General features: G+C 41.1%; 1 protein-coding gene across 20 annotated transcripts in view; it reads left to right on the top strand.

Annotated features, from left to right (window-relative positions):
- The window catches only part of SLIT2 (slit guidance ligand 2), a 224515-nt gene that overhangs the window by 167524 nt on the left and 31677 nt on the right, over positions 1 to 25314 (top strand). For 10 of the 20 annotated variants that reach the window (XM_087936490.1, XM_087936486.1, XM_087936489.1 and 7 more), the window contains 12 exons: positions 1257 to 1400; positions 1520 to 1683; positions 2418 to 2441; positions 5452 to 5602; positions 9755 to 9829; positions 13546 to 13689; positions 15767 to 15910; positions 18715 to 18881; positions 21110 to 21242; positions 21592 to 21660; positions 23528 to 23599; positions 24651 to 24722. In XM_087936490.1, the coding sequence (XP_087792616.1) occupies positions 1257 to 1400; positions 1520 to 1683; positions 2418 to 2441; positions 5452 to 5602; positions 9755 to 9829; positions 13546 to 13689; positions 15767 to 15910; positions 18715 to 18881; positions 21110 to 21242; positions 21592 to 21660; positions 23528 to 23599; positions 24651 to 24722 (1359 nt within the window). The remainder of the gene's footprint in view (positions 1 to 1256; positions 1401 to 1519; positions 1684 to 2417; positions 2442 to 5451; positions 5603 to 9754; positions 9830 to 13545; positions 13690 to 15766; positions 15911 to 18714; positions 18882 to 21109; positions 21243 to 21591; positions 21661 to 23527; positions 23600 to 24650; positions 24723 to 25314) is intronic. The other 10 variants (XM_087936499.1, XM_087936500.1, XM_087936504.1 and 7 more) reach the window with 1 other exon arrangement.

Raw genomic sequence — 25314 nt, forward strand, 5'->3', positions numbered from 1 at the left:
AAAAGGGAGGGAGGGAGGGAGGGAGGGAGGAAGGAAAGAATAGATCCAAGAATATAAAAAAATAAGTTGGAAAAAAATAACAGAAATGTCTGATTTATTTTGTATTCCCATGCTTTTAAATACTAATTTGGGAACTAGCTAGGTCCCACAGATCTAGGGGAGAAAAGGTTGAATTATTGAATCATAATTATATACACATATTAAAATTACTTGCACCTGAGAGGTGAACTTTAAAATATATATGATTAGGAAATAAGAAATATTGTTTGGGTTTGTAACAAAATAGGCATATATGTGTATAATGCATGTATCTGCATGTGTGCAGTGCAGGGCAAACACAGATAAATATGAACACAGGTACCCTGCAGAAGTAAATTTCCTTGGAGTAAACAATAGTGCCACTTTTCAGCTTGCATTGTTCTAGTTTGTTTGAAGCCAAGGGCAGCTCCTTGCGAAATCTGGACAGGCAAGATGGACAGGCAATATCCTAACACAGAAGTGGGGGACTGGGGCCTTTTGATAACTTGTGGACTTCAGCTGGTGCCAGCTGGCTCAGGGATTCTGGGAGTTGGAGTCCATAAGTTATCAAATGGCCACAGTTCCCCACCTCTGCCCTAGTAGAATATTTGTGTGAAAATCCTCAAGAGGGCCTAATGTTTACGATAAAACTAAGAACTGGAGGAAGAAAGTCAACTAGAACTTGGGAATGCCATACTGCTCCTTCACTACACGTTGAGAAAACTCAAAGTGGATTCTAAGAAAACTGCTTCTGAGGTGGGTCAAATGAGAGCCCCCATGGTTGGGAGCAAGAGGCTGTCTCTGTAAACTGCTTAGAGAGGGCTGGGAAAGTAGGATATAAGTCTTAAGTGCTATTGTTAGGGGTCCCTCCCTCTCCTTCCTTCCTTCCTTCCTTCCTTCCTTCCTTCCTTCCTTCCTTCCTTCCTTCCTTCCTTCCTTCCTTCCTTCCTTCGCTTCCTCCCTCTCTTCCTTCCTGGTGGTTAGAATGCAGTATTCCAGGCTAACTGGGAGTTCGATGCAGTATTCCACAACCAGAAGTTCGCTCCTGACCGGAGACGCCTATCCTTCTAAGGTGGGTAAAACGAGGACCCAGATTGTTGTGGGCCAGAGGCTGACTCTGTAAACCTCGTAGATAGAGAAGGCTGGAAAGCACCGCGAAGGGGCATATAAGTCCAAGAGCTACAGCAGCGAAGCTTAATTAAACACCTAATATGTTGCCATTCTCTTTGGCTTTACAGATTATTGAATGCGAACAAGATCAACTGCCTGCGAGTGGATGCTTTCCAAGACTTACATAATTTGAACCTTCTCTCTTTGTATGACAACAAACTTCAGACTATTGCAAAGGGCACTTTCTCTCCTCTACGAGCAATTCAAACACTGTACGTATGAGCATTTCGAGTGAACTCCCTGAGTACAGCAGGAAACTTTGGCGGAAAACCTACCGCAACATCGCCCCCCCCCCTTTTTAAAAATGTTCTTTTCTTTCTGTTTGTCAAAGGCACTTGGCTCAGAACCCATTTATTTGTGACTGTCATCTGAAGTGGCTGGCAGATTATCTCCATGTAAACCCCATTGAGACCAGCGGTGCTCGTTGCTCCAGCCCCCGCCGTTTGGCCAACAAAAGGATTGGGCAGATCAAAAGCAAGAAATTTCGTTGTTCAGGTAATTTCTTTTGCTCGCCTGCTACTTTTTCTTCCCTTCCAAAGAAAACTCGCCCAGCCTCTCTAAAGAGGGGAAAGAAAATTGCAGACATCCTTAACAGAAATCCTGTCTGGTTCTTAGCTGAATTATTTAGCAATCAAAGGAAGTCTGGACTGGATCTGTAATATCCATGTAGGTTAGTAGCCCACATCTCAACCTTGGTTAAACACAAAAAATAGAGACAGAAATCGACTACATAATGCTTTTCAATTGTGAACTAAGTCAGACCATTGGGCTATATTCCTCACAGCATTTCTTTTTCACTCCTGGAGTACTAGCAAAATCCTTTTTTTTAGAAAACCAGCAGCAATAGAAAATTGAAACGCATGTCCTTCATATTTCAAGGAAAAGCTTATATTCTATCATGATAAATTGTGATGTTTGTTTTTTTCTAATCTTACTCTATTTCCTCCTTTCTTTCTTCTAAAATCTAACTTGTAGCATCTGGTGTCCATCTAGTCTGCAGTTAATTCTGTTTTTTTAATGGCAAATTCAAGAATAACGCAACTAACCTTTATGCAAATAAATTTATATCCAGGCATACTGTGTAAATCAATGGATGCAAATATACATTTTCCCCGTGGTAGTCACTTTAGCCTATCTGTCATCCTTACTTAGTCTAATAAATTAATTCTTTGCTTGCTGACATTCAGGTTCCTATTTTCTCTCTCTCTCTGTGTCTTTTTTTAATGTAGCTAAAGAACAGTATTTCATTCCAGGTAGGTTTGGCTGTGCAGTGCAAGTAGCTGCAGACTTGAGTTTGTGCTATCACACAAAGCAATTTTGTTTTAACTTCTAAGCACAGTGATGCATGCCTTTTAACCCTAGTAAACACCTTTTAGAATAGTGCTAGTTGCCTAGATTTGTTTTCATAACCCACGAGCTTTGCATGCAGCTCTTGGTATCCAGCTCATAGTTTCTTGAAGGAGAACTTGCTGGGATATTTTGTCTTGCTTAACATCATTTTTTCTTTAAATGTAGCCGCTGAGCTGCTTTAAAATGAAAGAATCCTGCTCGGATCAAAGGGCTGAGAAAACCCAAAGAACCCTTTCCCTCTTTGCTGTTTTATGACCTGAACTCGATTTTCTGCTTGTCTTGCTCTATTCCTTTCTTTTGTTCCCTGTGCTTGCAAAATCACGGAGTGCCAGGTCAAAATTGGTGGTTTTTTTTTTTATTTGCATAAGGATCCATGGGTACCATTGCTCTGATAAAATCAAAAAATAATTAAAACATCGCCACTATTTTATACCACTTTAATTCTCTTTGCACATGCCACACCAAACGCATTGGCTGTTCCTCTTTGACACATGCTTCCATTTTAATGATTTATTTTGTATTGAGGATCTTTATTCCAGTATTTTCTTGATGGTTTGAGGGAGGAACTATAGGATTGCTCATTTACCTTGCAGGATCCTGATAGGTGAAAAATAATTGACTGGCAGGAGGGTTTCCAAGTTTAACTAACCTTTTGACTCAAATACAAATGCATGACCTGCCAGCAAAAAGTAAATAGAATTATTTGATATGATAACCTCCCTCTTTGTTAGGAATAAAGTCTGACCAACTGCTTTCTTTGAAGAAGGTCTGTTGGTTGCTTTGATGGAGTGAAAAGCTTCTACAAAAAGAAAATGGCCTTTTTGATTATTGTCGAGACTTCTCATAAAAAAAAAAAAATCAGAAAAGTGAAATTACTATTTCATTTTAAAATCATATCAAACACCTGGCACAGCTGGCTGGGGAATTCTAGCAGTTGAAGTCCACGCAGCTTAGAATTGCTAAGGTTACGAAAGGCTGATCTATGAAACCCATATGTTAGTCTTGCAAAAGTCACCCAGGGTCACCTTAAGGAGAGATGGGCTCCATAGAAGAATTAATAAATATATAAAAAGCTAAAAGTTAGGAGAATCCAACTTGTGAATGAGTATTTATTTAGTACAAATGAGTTTATTATTTTGAACTTCAGAATGACAACCTGTTTTGGGATGGGAGCTTAGCCAGCTGTATGCCCTAAAACTATGGACTAGCTCTTTTTCTTCTACTTCTTTCAAACACATCCAGAAGGCTCCAAGAGCCAGCTGATTGCATGTTTGAACGGTGAACATGTATGACCAGAGTGCCATGGGGTTCTACTGTAGCTGTGTCCCTTTCCCATTAGTTCCATGATGGCCATTGGTGACTTTGCTTGGGCAAACCACGTCCCTGACTTGGAATTAAATTGTTGGGTGAAGTCACTGTTGCTCAGTGTTTTTGCTGTCCTCTCTGCTTCCAAAAACAAACAAACATTGGTCTGCTCTCTTTTGGGCTAAGCCACACAACCAAAGAAATTTATGTTTAAGGTATGTGCCAAAACAAAAAACCAACTTCTGGATTTGGAAGCCCCAAATGGAAGCCCACTTGTTCCTCAAACCCTAGGTGAGATCAAGCCTATCAGCAGTGGTGGGATTCAAATCATTTAACCACCAGTTCTCTGCCCTAAGGATTTCTTCCAACAACCAGTTCACCAAACTGCTCAGAAAGTTAACAACCAGTTCTTCTGAACCGGTGTGAACCGGCTGAATCCCACCATTGCATATCAGCTCTCTTGTCTTCTGGGAGGCTTCCATTGGAGACCACTCTGTCTCTCTTTCCTCCTTGTCTGTGTTTTCTTCTTCTCCCTCTTTCCAGGAGTTCACCACTGGGGCTGTAAGCACAGAAGGGAGTGTGTGGATCGTGCTCCTCAGATCAGAGGCACTTCCCCTTTTGAGTCTCGGTCTCCTCACCTTTGATCCAAGAAGAGTTCACGACCCTCCTTTGTTTTCTCTCCTCCCACCAACCAACCCTCAGATCTTTTCTAGATGTCTGTTTGACTTGTACGTGTCTTACTTATACGACGAATGGGGAAGAAATCTCCTCCTGCACGCCTGTGTTGCTCTCCTTTCAGATTCAATGATGTGACCGTCATGGAGGAAAGTCTCGCTCCAAAGAATGCCACGGCCACCCTCTGAAGTTTCTCCCTGCCACCCTGTCCTGTTCCTTTTCCTCTTCTCCCACCCCTCCCCTTTGTTTCCTCTCCTTGTCCCGGTGGGATGAAGTTTGATTAAGTGGGCGAGATTTTCTGTTGTGCTTGATCTAACCATGTGGTTGTGAGGTATGCGTTAAACATGGTTTTGTCAAGCACCATGGAACGTCACGCAGCTTTCTACAGCATGGCAAGCTGCTGAGGCTTAAATCTGAATTCTATATTCCAAAAAAATAAAATAAAACAAAACCAAATCAAACGACGAGGCCAGGCAGCGCTGTAAACTGCATTGTTGAGAGATGACATAAAAAGGCTTCAGCAAAATGGGAGTCTAAACAGGGAGTGAAAAAAAAAAACGGGGGCAACAATCTACTTAACCCTAAAACTGGGGTTTTATAAAAGCCTATTGAGCCAAAAGGGACGTTGTTCTCTGTTTTTCCCACTGTAAAATGGAATAGATTGGCTGACAGCTTAATCAGCAGAAACGGCGGCTGTGAAAAGCTCCAGTTCATGTTAAACCATGTGCAGGGTTCCCCCCCTCTGGCAAATTTCAAGCTTTCTCAAATTTAACCCTCGCTTAAGCCTGACTCTTCTTCAAGATCACAAAACCCTTTTCATCTTGGTTGCAAGATCGACTTATTTTCTCTTCTTCTTCTCCTTCTTCTCCTTCTTCTGGCAAATTTTGGAAAACCAGCTTCACGGACGTGTTTTATGTTTTGTTTCACCCCTAGGCACGGAAGATTACCGATCCAAACTCAGTGGCGATTGCTTTGCGGACTTAGCTTGCCCTGAAAAATGCCGCTGCGAAGGCACGACGGTGGATTGTTCCAATCAGAAGCTCAGCAAAATCCCCGAGCATCTTCCGCAGTACACGGCAGAACTGTAAGTCCCACCTTGCACCGATCAGCAGTCCTTGAGTTAGCACGGCCACAACTGAGCCCAGAATTTATCTTGCGAGGTGAGAAATTTGTTGAGCGGGCTTTGCCCCATTTTATGACTTTTCCCACTACATTGGTTTAGTGAATTGTCACAGTTGTTAAATGGTTAAATTAGTCACGTGGTTGTGGCTTCTCCAGGGGTGGGATTCAAAAATCCCAGCAACCGGTTCGCTGCCCAGTTGCTGGGTGGGTGGGGGCATGGTGGGCGGGACCTACCAGAATTTCCACTGAAAACGGAGCATTTATAAGCTGAGCTGCTTACCTTCCAAGTCAGCAATGGTAAGTAGAACAGTGGGGGGAGATAATCGGCAGGAAATAAAGGATAGGATAGGACGGGGGCCAGCTGACGGTCAGAACTACCAGTTCGCCCAAACCGGTCCAAACTGGCAGCAGGCAACCACTGCTTCTAACATCTGGGTTGACCAGACAGCTGCCAGAGAGCATCCATCCCTAGTCAAACCATCAGCAACTGGGAAGCCATTCCTAGTCCCACTGGTTTTTGCTTTGGACCACTCTTTCTCTGCTTCATTAAGACACTATCTCTGAAATAGAATAGAATAGAATAGAATAGAATAGAATAGAATAGAATAGAATAGAATACCTTTATTGTCATTGCATTATACAAATACAATGAAATTTGAAAGCTACTCCAGCACAGTGCCCCAAACACCACATCACAATCGCACTGCAGAGTATTTAAAAATTAAAATAATTAAAATAATAATTAAAAACTTAGTCTAAAACCTATCTAAAACATATTGTAAGTTAGATAGTTTAAAAATGCCACTATGTACATAGGGCTAAATCACATATGCATCGTTTGATTCAAGACAATTATTGCCTTGGAAAAGAAACTGTTTCTCAGTCTATTCGTCCTCATTTTACGACACCTATAATGCCTCTCGGATGGTAACTGTTCAAAATATGAATGACCAGGATGAGAACGGTCTGTGGAGATTTTTAGTGCTCTAGAGAAGAGTCTGGTCTTCGCAATCTCTTCCAAAGAAGAAAGAGAGCAACTAATGATTTTTTTGTGCTGTGTTTATAACTCCCTGGAGCATCTTCTTATCCACTGCAGAGCATCCAGCATACCACACCGTTACTCAGTATGCCAAAATGCTCTTGATGGTAGAACAGTAAAAAGTAACCAGCAACTTCTCACTCAGACCACTTTTGTTCAGCAGCCTCAGAAAGTGCAGGTGCTGTTGGGCCTTCTTTGCAGTGGCCATAGTGTGGACTGACCAAGTAAGGTTGTCAGAAATATGAGTTCCTAGAAATTTAAAAATATGAACTGAAAACCCAAGAGGCCACGGGGTCGTCTAACTGAGAATTACAAGTATGTTATTAGTACCTTTGGCACTTCATCATCATTATAATTATTTGATCCATTAATGCTTTAATATTATTATGAGACCTACACCCCCCCTCCCATTTTTATGGTGGACAATAATGTTAACATTTGCATCAGAAGCAAGCAGCTTGGTGCTTCGGGCGATATCAATCTGTGAGCTGCAGTTCACCGTGCTTGTTATGCCACAAATGACAAAGCCAAGGCTTTCCAATTATATCCTTTGCTGTGTTTCACAGCTGGAAGGGAGCGGAGAACAGAAACAACTCTGGGGAATGCTTGCAAACAGAGGAGGTTTTTCTAAGCGAGGAGGAGAACTGATTTAGCAACAGGCATAATGACACTGGCTTTTCAGGAGGCTTCCTTTAAGTATTTGCTTGTTAATTCAACCCATGTGCTCGTGGTTTGCTGCCAAAATCTGTACTGAACTGCATTAGGGATGATGCAAGCTGTAGCAGATAAGATTCAAAACCAGGTTATTGAAAGGGAAATGGGAGGGCAGAGCTGTCAGGCCCAGCAACATCATCTCTTGGCCTGTAATTTATATAATAAAAATATAAATGTCAAATGTCAAATAATAAGAAAGACTCAGACTATGTTGAAGTGCAGTTTGGATGCGCCAATTATAAGCCTTATATTAGTGACTTGTGGATGCAAGAATAAAATGTATTCATTCATTCATCCATCCATCCGTTCATTCATTTTTTCATCCATCCATTCATTCATTTGCCCTCCAATGCTTTCAGGTGGGAAACAAATAGCAAAATCCATGGGTCAAAAGGGAAGTTTTTCCAGAGAGGAAAGCCCTGAGGATGTGATCCGCTTCAAGACTTTCACATTAAGAACTTCACCCAGCAGAGTCTTTAAAAAGAAAGCAGGAACTGAATCCCATTGTGCCCGTTTGTTTTCTGCCTCTGCCTTTATTACAATTACTTTTGAAATTAAGTATGATGATCCAGGGTGGGATACAAAACAAACACAGTCACAGAAAACAGGTGAAGCCCCTTTCATTCCTTCACTTTGCTTCCAAGCTCTGAATATCCTTGATGGAAGACAAAAAACTTCCACACAAACAGTTACAAGAAGAAGGAAAAAAAGCAACACAAACCAGGCAAGATAAGGGCTTGAGGACGTCCACAGATAACAGAACACACACTGGGAAGGATGCCAAGCTCAGAGAGAAACGACAGACTAGAGATATTTCCATGCTTTGTTTCCAGCACTGGCCCATACGCATGTCCGTCCTCTTATCCAGTTGTCACAGCTGCAGCCCATGAAGAGGATCAAGGCCCTTTCCTCCCCTGTAGAACACACCTTTCACATCTCTCCCTTATCCTCTCCTCCCTGCGTGCCCTAGGATGGAAAGAGGATGGGCCTGGTTCTTCCTCTGGCTGCTCAGCCGGCCTCTGCCCTTCCCCGGCTTCCTCCACAACCTCCGGAGCTACACTTCCACTCCCTGTCGGCTGTTCCTCCTCTCCCACAGAGTCAGTCTCCACAAGGGGCATGACATTAAGGCACATTTTGTTTCCGGGAAATTTATTGCAATTAATAAGTTTTGCCACAGGTGAAATACAGTTGGTCCTCGAATTACAACAGTTCATTTAGTGATCATTCAAAGTCACAACAGCAGTGAAAAAGGTGACTTATGATCATTTTTCACACAACCTTTGCAGCATCCCCCTGGCCACGTGATCAAAATTCAGATGCTTGGCAATTGACTCATATTTATGACGGTTGCAGTGTCCCGGGGTCATGTGATCACACTTGGCCAATAAAATATTCTACTTTACTCTACTCTACTCTATTTTTGCAACCTTCTGACGAACAAAGTCAATGGGGAAACCAGATTCACTCAACAACCATGTTACTAATTTAACAACTGCAATTATTCACTTAACAATGGTGGCAAGAAAGGTCGTAAAATGGGGCAACACTCACTTAATAAATGTCTCAACAGCAGAAATGTTAGGCTTAATTGTCATAAGTCAAGGACTATCTCTGCAGATGAAAAGGCTACCTACATGTGAGACAACTTTTTAAGGCCACTACACAATCGCCATAGCTTTCATTCGATATTCTGAAACCAATTGTGGTGAAGGTGTGAAATCATTTATGAAGCATTGGAAAATATATTTAAAAATGCATATTCATAAAAACTTTGAGCAGAAACTCTATGTGACATCAGATTGAATTGATTGGTCAATTATTTTGGGAAAAATTAATAATAACTAATGATCTGATAACAGATATATTGTTTGGTTGGTGGAATATACATACCAGTCTACTTATTAAAATCATATGGAGGCTGTTTGCATTTGGTAGTTTAATTGAGCAGGATTTTTCAGTAACATCTGTAGTTTGTTTAAATTACGAATTTTTGTAATCCGGCCAATAAGTTTTGCTTATTGCACAAATGTAAACCCAGATAAGTAAATCCATAAATATATAAATATAACTTGCTTAGTGTCCGATTCCTGCATCCCTCATATTGAATGTGTATCTTATTGTTTGTCATTTTTATACGCTATTCACTTTTCAGATAAAATTGTGTTGCTTATTACTCCCAGCTGCTATATGAAAATATGCAGTCAGTCGATGTCTGCTTATTTTCAAGAGGTGGTCAGCTTTATTTATTTTTTTTCTTCTTGGTCCCAGAATTTGACAGCATGTTATTAATTGCTGTTTTTGCATAGATTTACTAAAGACATGAACTCGGACATACATATTTATTATGGTTTCCATTTACAGGAGGCTCAATAACAATGAGTTTACAGTGCTGGAAGCCACAGGGATCTTTAAGAAGCTTCCCCAGCTGCGTAAAATGTGAGTAAAATTTGTCAGCCTGTCCTGGTGTAAGCGGTCTCAAGTGCAATCATTAACTTTTTTTTTAAAAAAAAAACAGCCTAGTGGGAAAGTGAGGCTGTTGAGATGACCCACCAGTGATATATATCACAGAACATCTTCAAAAATCGACTCATGATCATCTGGATGCCTCCAAATACTTGGAAATTCCAGATAGTGTATTGTGGTCCTATGCAGAAATGGGAGAGAGCGTCCTATCGAAGTTGATGGATAAGAGGCTATGAAAGGTTCATACATGTTGTTCAGAAGTCTCAGTGTCTCATTCTACAGGAGCACACTTTGTTAGAGTTTGCAGCATAAATTCAAGTCCAGAAAACATAGAGATGACTGATTTAGCAGGATTCAATAACTTCTTTATGAACATGAGTAAAGTTTACAATACCATTTGTAGATTTTTTCAACGTAACAGAAGCAAAAACAAGCAGCAACAGCTCAATGCAGATATTAGTTTCAGTAAGCAAGCAAGTTAGTTTCAGTTTCAATTCTCAGCAAAGCACACAGAGCCAAACCACACCCATTGGCTGGTTTGCTGCCATGCTTACTCACTTGCTGACTTTGTTAACCATGTCTCTGCCAGTTAATGAATATACTCTGACACAGTTGACCTTGGAGAAGTTATGAATGAGGAAGGAATTGAACTTGGAGAACAGATTTACACAGTCCCTAAAAATGCTGGTGGAAAATAAAGGTTTGGATAGAAGAAGATAGACGTTAACCAGAAAGTAGAGTTCAGACCAGAAATGTTCTTACTGGGAATTATTAATGAGAAATACAGTAAAGGAACAATATACACTGCTCAAAAAAATAAAGGGAACACAAAAATAAGACATCCTAGATCTGAATGAATGAAATATTCTTATTAAATATGTTGTTCATTACATAGCTGAATGTGCTGACAACAAAATCACACAAAAATTATCAATGGAAATCAAATTTAGCAACCCATGGAGGTCTGGATTTGGAGTTACACTCAAAATTAAAGTGGAAAAAAACACTATAGGCTGATCCAACTTTGATGTAATATCCTTAAAACAAGTCAAAATGAGGCTCAGTAGTGTGTGTGGCCTCCACATGCCTGTATGACTTCCCTACAACGCCTGGGCATGCTCCTGTTGAGGTGGTGGATGGTCTCCTGAGGGATCTCCTCCCATACCTGGACTAAAGCATCCCCCAACTCCTGGACAGTCTGGTGCAGCGTGGCGTTGGTGGATGGAGCGAGGCATGATATCCCAGATGTGCTCAATTGGATTCAGGTCTGGGGAATGGGCGGGCCAGTCCATAGCATCAATGCCTTCATCTTGCAGGAACTGCTGACACACTCCAGCCACATGAGGTCTAGCATTGTCTTGCATTAGGAGGAACCCAGGGCCAACCGCACTAGCATATAGTCTCACAAGAGGTCTGAGGATCTCATCTCGGTACCTAATGGCAGTCAGGCTACCTCTGGCGAGCACATGGAGGGCTGTGTGGCCCCCTAAAGAAATGCCACCCCATACCATTACTGACCCATTGCCAAACTGGTCATGCTGGAGGATGTTGCAGGCAGCAGAACATTCTCCACGGTGTCTCCAGACCCTGTCACATCTGTCACATGTGTTCAGTGTGAACCTGCTTTCATCTGTGAAGTGCACAGGGCGCCAGTGGTGAATTTGCCAATCTTGGTGTTCTCTGGCAAATGCCAAATGTCCTACACAGTGTTGGGCTGTAAGCACAACCCCCACCTGTGGACATTGGGCCCTCCATACCACCCTCACGGAGTCTGTTTCTGACCGTTTGAGCAGCCACATGCACATTTGTTGCCCACTGGAGGTCATTTTGCAGGGCTCTGGCAGTGCTCCTCCTGTCCCTCAAAGGCGGAGGTAGCAGTCCTGATGCTGGGTTGTTGCCCTCCTACGGCCTCCTCCACATCTGATGTACTGGCCTGTCTCCTGGTAGCGCCTCCATGCTCTGGACACTACACTGACAGACACAGCAAACCTTCTTGCCACAGCTCGCATTGATGTGCCATCCTGGATGAGCTGCACTACCTGAGCCACTTGTGTGGGTTGTAGACTCCATCTCATGCTAGCACTAGAGTGAAAGCACCGCCATCATTCAAAAGTGACCAAATCATCAGCCAGAAAGCATAGAAACTGAGAAGTGGTCTGTGGTCACCACGTGCAGAACCATTCCTTTATTGGGGATGTCTTGCTAACTGCCTCTGCTTTCCACCTGTTGTCTATTCCATTTGCACAACAGCATGTGAAATTGATTGTCAATCAGTGTTGCTACTTAAGTGGACAGTTTGATTTCACAGAAGTGTGATTGACTTGGAGTTACATTGTGTTGTTTAAGTGTTCCCTTTATTTTTTTGAGCAGTGTATTTAATGATACATATAAGAACAGCTGCGAGACTGGTGAATGCCCAAAACTGGAAGAATGAAGATATCCCTACAGAAAGTTTCTTCCAGTTTCCCTACAGAAAGTGAAATAATAAGGAAAATATTAGTCAGCGCAGAGATAGACAGACTAACTTTAGAAATCAAAGAGTGAGACAGAGTATTATGAAGTCTGGAGTAAAATGTATCAATGGCTTAGAGTCAAGGAAAAGGAAAGGAAGGGTTGACGCTTTATAGGAATGAAAGTTACAGTTTTGTAAACCAAAGAGAATGGAATATAATGGACAAATACAAGATGAAACGAATGCATGAGTATAAAAGACGGTTGTAAATATGTATATAATTGTATATAAATGTAAATAGAAATAATATGCAGCTAGTACTACACTAATAACATAAAGGAAAAAGGAAATTAACTGTTATGTGTATCTCTATGCTATAGCTTGTATGGCCAAAATGATGGCCAAGAAAGTCGCACTATGTTCAATTGTTTTTAATGTTTATTCAATAAAATTTATTTTTAAAAAAAGATTTACACAGTTCCAAGACTGAAGGTAGGGTCAGAAATAAGCTCAAGGTTATTCAACTTTGATTTTGTTTAGCTTAAGATAGGACAGAGGAAATCCTGGACAGGATTTTGAGATTCTGTTATCATACCCCATGACAATAAAGTGGAATTGCTGAGAGGCCTGTTTTCCTGACATGGCCTATCTCAAAAGACTGACATCAATCTCAAAAGCCAATATTCAAACTTTAATATACTCGGATGATGGTCAGCTTTTAAAAATCCTACAGCCGTATTTTTAGAAACTTGCTACCATCCTGTTTGCTTCTACATGGTTCTCTTGCAATAGAAATTGGGGTGGCTAACTACATTTTTTAGCAGGCTGAAAAAGCATTCTAGTTATGAACATGGAAACCAAATTATAATATTGTGCAAAAATGCAACACGTATTAGTTGGCCTTGTTTTAGCATGATAAAAATTTAGAGTATAACCAAGCATGCAGAAAATGGGATTTATTGTAAGTCAGATACTTTTGAAATGCAATGCCAGCATTGAAAATTAACATTTTCAAAGTTCTTGAAATGTTTGTTGCCATTAGACTGTGATAGTATTTTAGAAATAATTTTTCCTTCCCCTTTTCTGGAATCACTGTCTCTGGTTGATGTGAACGCCAAGCCTTCCTTATTGCTCTCTTGAAATCAATGTCTTTTTTAAAAACAAAACAAAAAACTCAGTTCTAGAAGTGATTGATCTAAAGGATATTTGTATTTTCTTCATTATGAACACGCAATAGAAATCTGAGCAACAACAAGATCACAGATATTGAGGAAGGCGTATTTGAAGGAGCTGCTGGAGTCAATGAACTTTTGCTCACCAGTAACAGGCTGGAAAATGTGCGGCACAAAATGTTGAAAGGCCTAGAAAGTCTAAAGACTTTGTAAGTCTGTAATCTCTTCCTCCTTATTTTTTGCACTTAAATGTCTGTGGAATGTGATGACCCAAAGGGACGTGGCACAAAGGCCACACAGTCAGATAATCGGCACCAACTTTGCCCCCAGTGTTGTGATTACCTTCTGGGCTGGAGAAAAACTCTCCCAGGAACAGCCTTTGGCTGCAGAGAATCAAGTCCAAAATGTGGTCAACACAAACTGTAACTATAAGTCCAATCAAGGCAAAATGAGGTCATTAGTCCAGCAGGGCAAGAGAAGGAATTCCAGACATGAAGGCATGGCAATACCTCAACACGGTTGGGAGGGCGTCAGGAACCCAGATAAGCAAAGACAACACGGGATAAACTCACATTTGCTCCCAGCAGCTGGCGCACTCAGCTTGCATCTCCTTTAAACTCTCATTCCCAGCTGTGACTAATGAAGGGAATCAGGGCCCTTTCCTCCCTCGTAAGCCATGCAACTCACGTTGCTCTCTTCTCCATTCCCCTCTGCATGCTGTAGGATGAAGAGGGGATGGGCCTGGGTCTACCTCTGAACTCCCTCCCCCTTGTTCTCCCTCTCCCATACTTTGCCCAGCTGGACTTTCCTCCACAGCCAACAGAGCCACACTCCCGCTCCGTCAGCTGTTCATCTTCCTCCTCAGATTCAAACTCTGACAGGGTTGTCCCAAAGGTGCTTTTTCAAAAAGGCAACTGAACTTTCTTTGTTTTCATTTGAAGATGTTTCGCTTCTGATCCAAGAACCTTCTTCAGCTCTAACTGGATGGTGGGGAGAATCAAATCCATCCATTCTCCATAGATGGAGGGAGGTGTTCTTTGAGCTGAACTGTTGGCTAGGAAAGAAATAATCTAATGCAGGGGTGTCAAACTCGAGGCCCGGGGGCTGGACCTTGGAGTGCTTAAATTTGGCCTGTGGGGTTGGCCTGAAGATAGCAAAGGACCGATCCACGGTGACTCTGGCAGCCAAAATGGGGCACAGGGCCTGGCAGAGTGCTGCAGGAGGCATCCGTCCCATCTCCGCCCCGCCCCCCGGCCTGGCCTGCAGAGGAGAACTACAATGCTGATCCAGCCCTGGAAGAAATCCAGTTTGACACCCATGATCTAATGGAATAGGAGATAGTTTAATAATGTAATTATTTAAGGAGCCTGCCTCCATACCTCTTCATTGTCTTTTAAGATGCCTCCATGTCTCCCCCCAATTGTTTTTCCTCCTCCTATTTCTCCTTTCACATTTCTCCATCTTTCTTATTGCCTTCGTTATGGAAAACATTTACTAAGGAAGTATGAAATACTCTGTCCCAGGACCAGAATGTTTCTTTTCTGAGCCATACTGACCAGGCCATTCCAATGGCTTTTGAGAAGGTCTTCTCTGGACTTGAAGCCATGACGATCCAAAAATATCCTTCCAGTTGGGTCTGGGCCCCATGCCAAACACCATGGGCCATTTCTGGTTCAAAGCATCTGGAAACCTAGCAGAAACCATCCCCTCCCCTCCCCAGAACAGCCATATCGGTATGGCCCAAAGTAGAGATGGTGTCAGGATTCCGGGAGTTGCCCTAATGAAATCATGAGCCTCAAGCCTTCAAAAACTTCAAAGAATTTATTAGGAGAGAACATGTCGGCATGATCTGCAAGAAGCCAATTCTGAGACATGTAATTCACTCTTGGCCCTGGTTTCTCCCCACCCATCTAGATGCATCATAATTCATATTCTCCAACGAAACACATCCATAGCCAAGAGTCATCAATCACATTCTCCAATTAGAGATTTGCAGTGCAGAAACTCTGGTAGCTTAGTTGCAATCTTTGCAAGATATGAATGGAATACATTTTCGGTTCCAAACTGCTGCAATGCTCTTTCAAATTTCTACCACCCCCATACCCTTCTGTTCGTGTCAACCCTAAAACAAGCATAGAAATGTTTTAGGAGTTGGCCCATGCAATGTTTCAGGGAATTCTACGATGCTGTTTTGCACATCCAGTCTATTTAGCAACATCTAAGGAATAATAATGAGTGGGTGAAATAAAGGATTCGTTCCTATTTCTTCTTCTTCCTCTTCTTCAGAATGCTCAGGAGCAACCAAATTAGCTGTGTGAGCAATGACAGCTTTACCGGTTTGAGTTCCGTCCGACTGCTCTCCTTATACGACAATCAGATCACCACCGTAGCTCCTGGTGCCTTCGACACCCTTCATTCTCTCTCCACGCTGTAAGTTGGTTTCTGTTAATAGAAAGATTTGCTCAATAAGTTACAGTTAATCGGACCTATTGATAACACATTAGAAAGCATGACATACAGAACATTGATAGCTGATAGGAACATAGAGAGGGTCACAGTGGGTTTCACTTGAAAAGTTGCTCTTAAGGGCTGAATTTTGGGGCTGGAAGCTGCAACAATTCTACTGTAACAGTCACAAACCAGCCTGCAGTCTGTGAAGAACAGGACAACTGAAAATCAATCTTATTTGGTTTAAGAAGAGAAGCAGAATAACATAAGAACAGAATTGGAAGGGAGCTTGAAGGTCATCTAATCTAACCCCCTGCTCAGGCAGGAAACTCTATACCATTTTAGATAAATGGTTGTCCAATCTCTTCTTAAAAAACTCCAGTGATGGGGCCCCAGAGGTGGGATTCAGCCGGTTCAGACCAGTTCTAGAGAACCGGTAGTGGAAATTTGGAGTAGTTCAGAAAACCAGCCAATCCCACCTCTGACTGGCCCTGCCAACCCCATCTAGTCTCTGCCTCCCATTGACTCCCAGCTGATTGGCTGGGTCTTCTTTGGTTGCCCTGCACAGGAGAAAGGAGCTGGAAAGCAGGTTAGTGGAGTGGGGAGAGAATGGAGATTTTGCAGTAACCTTCCCCTGCCACACCCACCAAACCACGTCCCACCAAGCCATGCTTACAGAACTGGTAGTAAAAAAAATTGAATCCCACCACAGGGGCACCCACAACTTCTGGAAGCAACTTCTGTTCCACTGGTTGATTGTCCTCACCATTAGGAAGTTTCTCCTTAATTCCAGGTTGCTTCTCTCCTTGATGAGTTTCCATCCGTTGCTTCTTGTCCTGCCCTCAGGTGCTTTGGAGAATAGCTTGACCCCTTCCACTTTGGGGCAGCCCTTCAAATATTGTAAGAATGCTATCATGTCACCCTAGTTCTTCCTTTTGTTAAACTAGACATACCCAATTCCTGCAACCGTTCTTCATATATTTTAGCCTCCAGGCCCCCATAATCATCATTATTGTCTTTTAAACATATTCAATAACCAAGCCTGTACCGGTCTAAACCATGAGTCAAACTTACTCCTAGTTTTTTTTTTTAAAAAAAGGTTGGATTTTATATGGATATATTTGAAACGTCCTTTTTCCAGAAACACCTGGTCTTGAAATTGTTTTATTTGTACTGGAAGAAAAGCCAAATGAATGGGAAATGGGGAAGGAGGAGAAAATGTGCTATATTTAAAAATGCAAGTTTCTGGGGTAGGAATTCCTGAGACACGTAATTGCCAACGTGTTTAATTCTCTTGAAATGTGACATGTTATACCTGAAGACTTAATTCGTGCCTATTTAAGATGGTATGTTTATAAATAATGAAATTGTCAAAGGTCTCCCCTGAAACGTGGACATGCCAGAAGCCCTGAGACTTCTGCAGGCAAATTCATTTTATAAGTGACATGTAATCAACTCAGCTGTCAGTTTAGATGGGAAAGCCATTCTCTGGTGCAAATAAAGGATGGAAATCTTGAAGAGACAAATTAATGAAAGAACAATTGTCAGGTTAAGTTTAATAATACAAGGCAATCGGCCTTCATCTCTATGTTAAATTACTATATTATCAGGCGTAGACAGTCTGACAGCAAGTCCAATCTGTGACATCTTTAAATTGTTTTTAAATAATTTCTAAGCTCTGAGGCAGAACTGGCTATCCTGGGCAGAATGTTTGAAGAAGGGGGAATTGGGGTAGACACAGGTGTTTTGACGCCAGAGTGAAGGTGTTTTCTGTTGTTAGTGAGAAGGCTTCAACCCAGGTTTTGAGGTGGTTGTTTTGGAGTAAGTTTGAGTTTGATTGGATAGATGGAAAACTTTCCAAATTGTAAGAAGAGATAGTGAAGGGACCAATGAGAACCTGGGCAAGGAACATAGGTCATAATATAAAATCAGAGGGCTGGGAAAGAACTTGGACCAAAAACTGCAAATTAACATTGTCAACAGCGTACAAAGAAAATCAGTACAAAATGATCTACAGGTGGTATTTTAGCACCAGCGAGATTGGCCAAAATATATCCGATTACAAAATCAGAATGTTGGAAATGTAAACAAAAGGAGGGAACATTTTTTCACCTGTGGTGGCAATGCCCAAAAGCTAGAATATCTTGGATGAGGATGTCAAGATGGTTACAAGAAATTACAGGACACCAAATAGAATTTAAACCTGGAATATATTTATTAGGAATAATTAAAGGAAAATTTAGCAAACAAATCCAATACATCATTCTACACATAATAATGGTGTCGAGGATAGTTTTTGCACAGGGCTGGAAAACAGAAAAGATACTATCCAAAGAGAACCTGATACAAAATATACTGGACTGTGTGGAGATTGATAAACTCACAGAGAGGAATTAAAAGGCAAAGATGAATCGGAATATTACGCTGTTTGGGATTGATGGTGTAAATGGGTAGAACACAGAAATAAGAATTAATGTGTAGGAATAAATGTAAATATATGTATTATTAATGACACAATTCTGTTACCAATGTAAATAGAGATATGCAATTTGTTAAATAAATAAATAAATATTTAAAAAGGATATGGGGGAGGAAAACTTTCCAAATTGTACAAAGGACAAAGAAGCAAAGCAATCATATTTTTATTTCTCTTACCGAAAATAAACAAAGACTATCAGCCACATTTTTAAAAAAATAAAATGAAAGAACTTCCATCGTTGTGGATGTCTTAATGGTTTCCTTTCTTGGCAACTAACTCTGGGTGTGGTTGTGTGTTGCCCGTGCAGAAACCTCCTGGCCAACCCCTTCAATTGCAACTGCCATTTAGCGTGGTTGGGGGAGTGGTTGCGGAAGAAACGCATCGTGACGGGCAACCCTCGCTGCCAGAAGCCGTACTTCCTCAAGGAGATCCCCATCCAGGATGTCGCCATCCAGGATTTCACCTGTGAAGATGGTAAGGCAGGTGGTTCCCTGGGCTCAGCCAAGTCTGGGCATCCCATCCCTCCATTACTACAGAGTCTCTTAAAATCTGTGAGCAGGTCTGCCACCTGCTGCCTCCTCCAAGGAGTTACTACTCCACTCTAAATAACTTCAGTGAAAGTCTGCGGAGATTCTCAGTCATCCCGGTCATAGAACAGGGGCCTTCAACTCCCAGAATTCTGGGAGTTGAAGTCCCCAAGTCTTAAAAGTTGCCAAGTTTGGGGACTCCTGCAACTAAACAAACTGTTGTAAGTTGAGGATTTCCTCCATTCATTTGGATGACTTTAACCTCGAGTTGAGCAATGGGCAGTAACAAGATCTGTAGGCTGAACAACTGGCCCTTTTCCAGTTTCTACTAATTGGCTTCTTCCTGGGAAAATTGGGTCACGAATAACCATAGATGGTTTTACAATATGTTGGGCTCCAGCTGCAGTCCTGTTTTCTCTGTTAATTGCATATAAACCCCTAAAATTCAGAGGGAGGGGGAGACAAGAGAGCGTACTTCAGGGATCTTTCTGAAATAAGAAAGGTGAATTTTCTTCATTTCATGCGGAGTGTAAAATGGATATATGTGTCAGGAGATGCCAAGACTGGAAACAGTTCTAACCTGGTTTCCATCCAGATTAAGGAGACCATCAGAGGTGGACTCTGATTTTCTCAAGTAATGCAAAAGTCCTCCTGGCACTTAGGATCGCTCTGCTGAATCTACCTGTATGGAACTGTTTTGAGATCTTCAGAGACAAAAGAAGAGCCACGAAACATTGGTGAATCATGGTGGTTCCCATTTTATTTTGTCACAACCCTTAAGTTCCTACTAGTGGTTGTAAAGAAATTCTTCATGATATAGGCCAGAAGTAAGCAACTCTGGCTCAATTATGACCTGTGGACTTAATTAGGACTTCGGAGAGATTTCTCTTGTTTCTTATCATTTTCTAACATAAGTATTTCCCCCCCAGGAATCTGGTTTTTTCGGCCCTTCAGAAGATAAGGATCAAGGATAGAAAAATGCAACTATCTTGTGTTGGATTTATATGTGGATTTGTCCATGACATTTGTTGTATAATTGCAGTGGTACAATGACACGTAGCAAAAATGCTCAAAACAACACTGTTTCCTTTTCTATGAATAATTAACTACAAGTAGATTTATTTTTCTTCAGCTGTTACCCTTCTATTGCTATATTGCATGATGTCCTGATCCAAAAATGAACAAGAGCAATCTGTGATATAGAAATGGAACTGCAAGCTATTCAAAAACCAGGAAAAAATAATTTTGGTCTTGTACTTCTACTCTCTTTGGCCAGACTGTATTTTCTTTCTGCCTTTTTTCTCCTTTTTATGCGCTTTTCCTTCTTCTGCTGTGTTTCATTTTAGAGAGAGAGCTATTGTAATAACAGAGAATGATTATTATGCTTATAATGTTTATGCAGTACTCCAGTTACTCTAGCAACAGAAATGTTGTCATCTTCCACTTCCTAAGAAACTATTAGATGGATAATGGAAATGTATTCTTGAAGGTATAAAAGAAACATGCCCTTGAAGATACAATCGGAGATATAATGGCTTCAAAATGTCTTTGGAGTGGCACACTAATAGACATCTCATCCTCTATATTAGGTGCCCTTAGTCGAATAAAGCTTATTTATTTTATTTTTACAGTTTTTTAAAAATTTCATTTCCAAAAATGAAATACAAAGTAAAGGAAAAAAGGAGAAACAAACCATAAAACTCTAATGATAAAAATATAAAAGTGAACAAATAAAAAGTAACAGATGACAAATATACAGTATTATTCACACCGATATTAAACATTAAGAAATCTATCCTGGTTGAATGCTGCTGTTTTGTTTGGAGTAAGACAAATAGTTATTCAATCTCTTCTTGAAAACTTCCAGTGATGGAGCAGTCACAACTTCTGGAGGTAAGCTCCTCCATTGGTTAATTGTCCTCCCTGTTGGGAATTTCTCCTTAATTCCAGGTTGCTTCTCTCCATGATTAGTTTCCACCCATTGCTTCTTGTCTTGCCTTCAAATTACTTTGGCGAATCTCAACTCCTTCTTCTTTGTGGCAGCCCCTGAGATAATGGAACACTGCTGTCATGTCACCCCTTGTTGCATTGCATTGCATTGCATTTTTTAAATTATTGTATTGGCTGCCCATCTGACCGCAGGGTAACTCTTATTTTATTTTATATTTTAATTAGGGAATGATGACAACAGTTGTTCTCCCCTGTCCCGCTGTCCTGCCGAATGCACGTGCCTAGATACGGTGGTTCGTTGCAGTAATAAGGGCCTGAAAGCCTTACCTAAAGGCATTCCAAAAGAAGTGAGCGAACTGTAAGTAACACCTTTAAAACAACCTCTTGTTTTGGGCGAAGCGTGCGCTCACTGAACCGGTTGTTACACCGGTTGAATCGCATCACTACACCCTGATATATAAATACATATAAATATTAATCCCTCTTGAATACATTGTGGAAGGAGGAACCCTGAGAGTTGACAAGGTCAATACTGTAGGGAACTAGAGTAGCATTGCTTGCAAAGTAGAGGTTAAACTTTGCTGTCGCCACTGTATTCTGCAGATGGCCTATTGTGCTTCTTCATTGGGTTTCACCCCTGGATTTTAGAGTGGTGAAATAAACTCTTCATGATTTCAGCTAAATAATACACATCTTTCTTTTCGTAGCTATTTAGATGGAAACCAGTTCACCCTCGTTCCCAAAGAATTGTCAAACTACAAGCACTTAACTCTGATGTAAGTAATTTTGAGAGCATTTCTCTACACTGGTATCATTTCTGAACTTCCATTTTGTGCTGTACTAACTCTATACCTGTGCTTCGCTACGAAACTATGTGATTCGGGCTTAGTTTGGGGGGAGGAAAATACAGAAAAAAAATTGTGCCTCCACCTACCAGGATCCATGGGCATTCATCTGGCTAGCACCCTGTGAGTGTGTGAGAGAGTTGAGGGCTGTTTGGAAACCGAAGCAGTATTTGCTGTGTGAGCAATAAGGAGACAGCAAGGAGCCTGGGCGTGGCTTAGCTCAACTGTTCTGTACTAAAGCTGCTTGGTGCTCTGAAACTAGAACTGGAACTGAAACTGAAACTCCTCTCCTCTGCTTGTGTTTTTCATTTGGAAGAGATTTCTTTTCAGGTGGGGGTGGGGGGGAGTAGAACTCCTTAGCATCAGAGCATGTTAATAATAATAATATAGGAAATACTCTAAATGCTCTGAGGGTCATTTGGAAAAATCCTTTCTTAGTGAGCCCCTAGAAGCCAAGAGGAACATACATGTCAAATGTCAAGTTTGTAGGCTTTACGGTTCTGGAGATTTTGTGATGGAGCGTGAGGGGCATTTCACTTTTATATAGAGGGATTTTGGAACAGGTCTGCTTTTTGAACTAACCATCATGTCTGAGGGATTTTTTTTAGGAAATGTAGAAGCAGAATCTCTTGTAACTCCAAAAAAGACCTGTTTGCCATTGGTGAGATGAGGTGTAGCATAAATGAAGGATAAGAAAAGAAATTGGTTTGGTTTCTTTGGTATGGGATTTTTTTCAGCAGTAGATGGTGATGTAGTGAAAAATCAAAGGATTATTAAAACATATTTTTTTAAGTCAGTAGATTTAAACATTAAGCGAGTTTGTTTCAACATGATAGCTATGCTTGCATTGAAAAAGGCAAGGGCCAATCTGTGTTGATAAGAGATCTCCCACAAGGCAGTATGTATGCATAAAGTATTGGTATATCTTTGCATTTTTGTAAAAAAAATAATAAAGTTGAATGTATGCATCCTTTAAAACAGTGGCCCCCAACCTTTTTTGTGCCACGGCCCGGTACCGGCATCACAAAATGATCCACGGCCCGGTACCGGCATCAGCACGCATGACAAAGGCAAGGTGAGCCAAGCGACTGGCCAGCCAGCTGTCCCCCTCTTCTCCCCGCCACCTTCAACTCCTCCTTTGTACCTTTTTTGTGCTTTCTTAATCTCCTCTGCCATTGGGACAGCTCTTTGTTCGAAGCCGCCCCCCCCTTCGATGAAACTAAGGCGCGAGGATTCCTTCTGGACCCAAACGCCGCTTTCCAATCGGGAAAGCTCACCTGGAAGCACTTGCTCCTCGAAACAAGATGGCGGCGCCCAGCAAACCAGCGGCCCAGTAGAAAATGATCCACGGACTGGTACCGGTCCGGAGCCTGGTGGTTGGGGACCACTGCTTTAAAAGACGGCAATGACTTGTTTTGATTTAAAAAAGCACACGTTGCATATCTTCTTTAATACAAAGACACAGCCAGGAATTTATTTAAATATATAGAGAGAATGCGGTATGTATTCGAATAAACGCTTTTCATTTAATGTGATTATACATAAGTTCCAATTATTTTTGTTCTTATGTTCCATTGGTGCTCTTGTTCAGTTTGTATGATCTTGTTTATAATTGCAAACTTATGGGGTCGAAAACTTATGGGGTCTTCTGCTACAGACAATACGGTAAACCAAATGGCATTTAAAATAAGGCTCCAATAATTTGCCTTTATCGATAAAAACGTTACGATTCAGGTTTTTTTTATATCCATGTTATAACACAGAAGATTTCTAAATCTGATGTGTTGCTTTTTTGTAGAGATTTAAGCAACAATAGAATCAGTACTCTTTCAAACCAGAGTTTCAGCAACATGACGCAGCTACTCACTGTGTAAGTGGTTTTTTTTTTCTCCTTTGAATAAAGCAATAAGCTTTACTAATTTACTCCTTAGATTTTATTATGTTATCATTGCAACTGAAAGAGAAAAGAAGTTAAAGAAGAGCTTCATCCAATAAAACGTACCATCAGAGGGTGTTGTCATAAAAAGAAATCTTAGACTGTGCAGAGATGGACAGGCTAACAATGAAATTAAGAGATAAAGAAGAGTCGATATATTATAATGTCTGGGATACCTAGTATGAATGGTTTAAGAATAAAAAGAAATCAAAATGTCAATTAGGTAAAGAATAAGAAACTATGTAAATACCTATACCTATATCCATATCTATTTATATTTATCTGTATATCAATTTGAAATTGAATAATGAAAGAAATGTGTAATGGTAATGGAGTTGTAAAGTATGTATACATACATACATACATACATACATACACACACACACACACACACACACACACACACACACACATATATAAAGATGATATGGGAATGTAAAAGATGTCTTAATGTTGGTATAATGATGGATAAAGTTTTATTTTATGTTTCTAAATTTTGAAAATTGAATAAAGTATTTAAAAAGAAGAAGAGCTTCATCCCTGGAAGCTTTCAAGAAGAGACTGGAGAGCCATCTGTCAGAAATGGGCTAGGCAGGGTCTCCTGCTTGGACCGGGGGAGGGGGTTTGGACTAGATGACCTCCAAGGTCCCCCCAACTTGTTAATCGGCTAAAGAATGGTCCTTAGAGGAGGGGTCTATTTAGACCTCACTTAGAACTTAGATTCAGAAGGATTTTGACAGATTTGACCATCTCTAGGGCCAGCCTAGAGAAAAGAAGGACTAGGAGGGATCTGATCACAGGCTTCCAGTATTTGAGGGGCTGCCACAAGAAAGGGAGGCGGGGGGGTCAACTTATTTTCCAAAGGCAAGATAAGTGGGGTTAGACTAGAAGACCTCCAAGTGTCCCTTCCAAGGATTCTGTGTGATTCTGTGTAACGCCTGATTGCCTTACATCGTTTAGAAATCAATATTTTCTATACTTTCAGAATTCTCAGTTACAATCGGCTCAGATGTATTCCAACACGGACTTTTGATGGCTTGAAATCACTTAGGCTGCTGTAAGTAATATTCCTGCCCTTGCTTTTCTGTGTAGTAGCTTATTTATTTTTTCACGTGTCTGAACTTCCCAGCTCCCTCAAAGGAGGAGTCTGGTTAGTGTACAATTTGCTTCAAGCTCAACCTTTCTGTGACTTTGAGATGTAATTTCCAATTTGGTTTTTATCCCATAGGCCAGGGGTCTCCAAACTTGGCAACTTTAAGACGTGTGGACTTGAACTCCCAGAATTCTCCAGCCAGCATGGCTGCCTGAGGAATTCTGGGCATTGAAGTCCACATGTCTTAAAGTTGCCAAGTTTGGAGACCTCTGCCATAGACTCTTGTAACATAAATGGCAAAAATTGGGGTAATGTGTATTTGTATTTATTTTCTACTGCCATTGTAGCTGCTTACAATAGGTAGTAGCCTAGCTCATCCGGGCAGATCTCCAAAAAGTAAGCATCGTTGGCCCTTGTGAGTATTTAGATGGGATGTCCCTGGGTTGGTGGATCAACTGAGAGTCAAAAATATCCAGAGAAATGCAGGGGTAGATACTTGTACTTTGTTTCCAACATGGATGTGTTCATGAAGTCAACAGGTTTATTTTCACTTTGC

Source organism: Pseudonaja textilis, chromosome 6, assembly GCF_049901715.1.
Source record: "Pseudonaja textilis isolate UNSWEBS1 chromosome 6, rPseTex1.2, whole genome shotgun sequence".
In the NCBI taxonomy this organism is placed as follows: domain Eukaryota; kingdom Metazoa; phylum Chordata; class Lepidosauria; order Squamata; family Elapidae; genus Pseudonaja; species Pseudonaja textilis.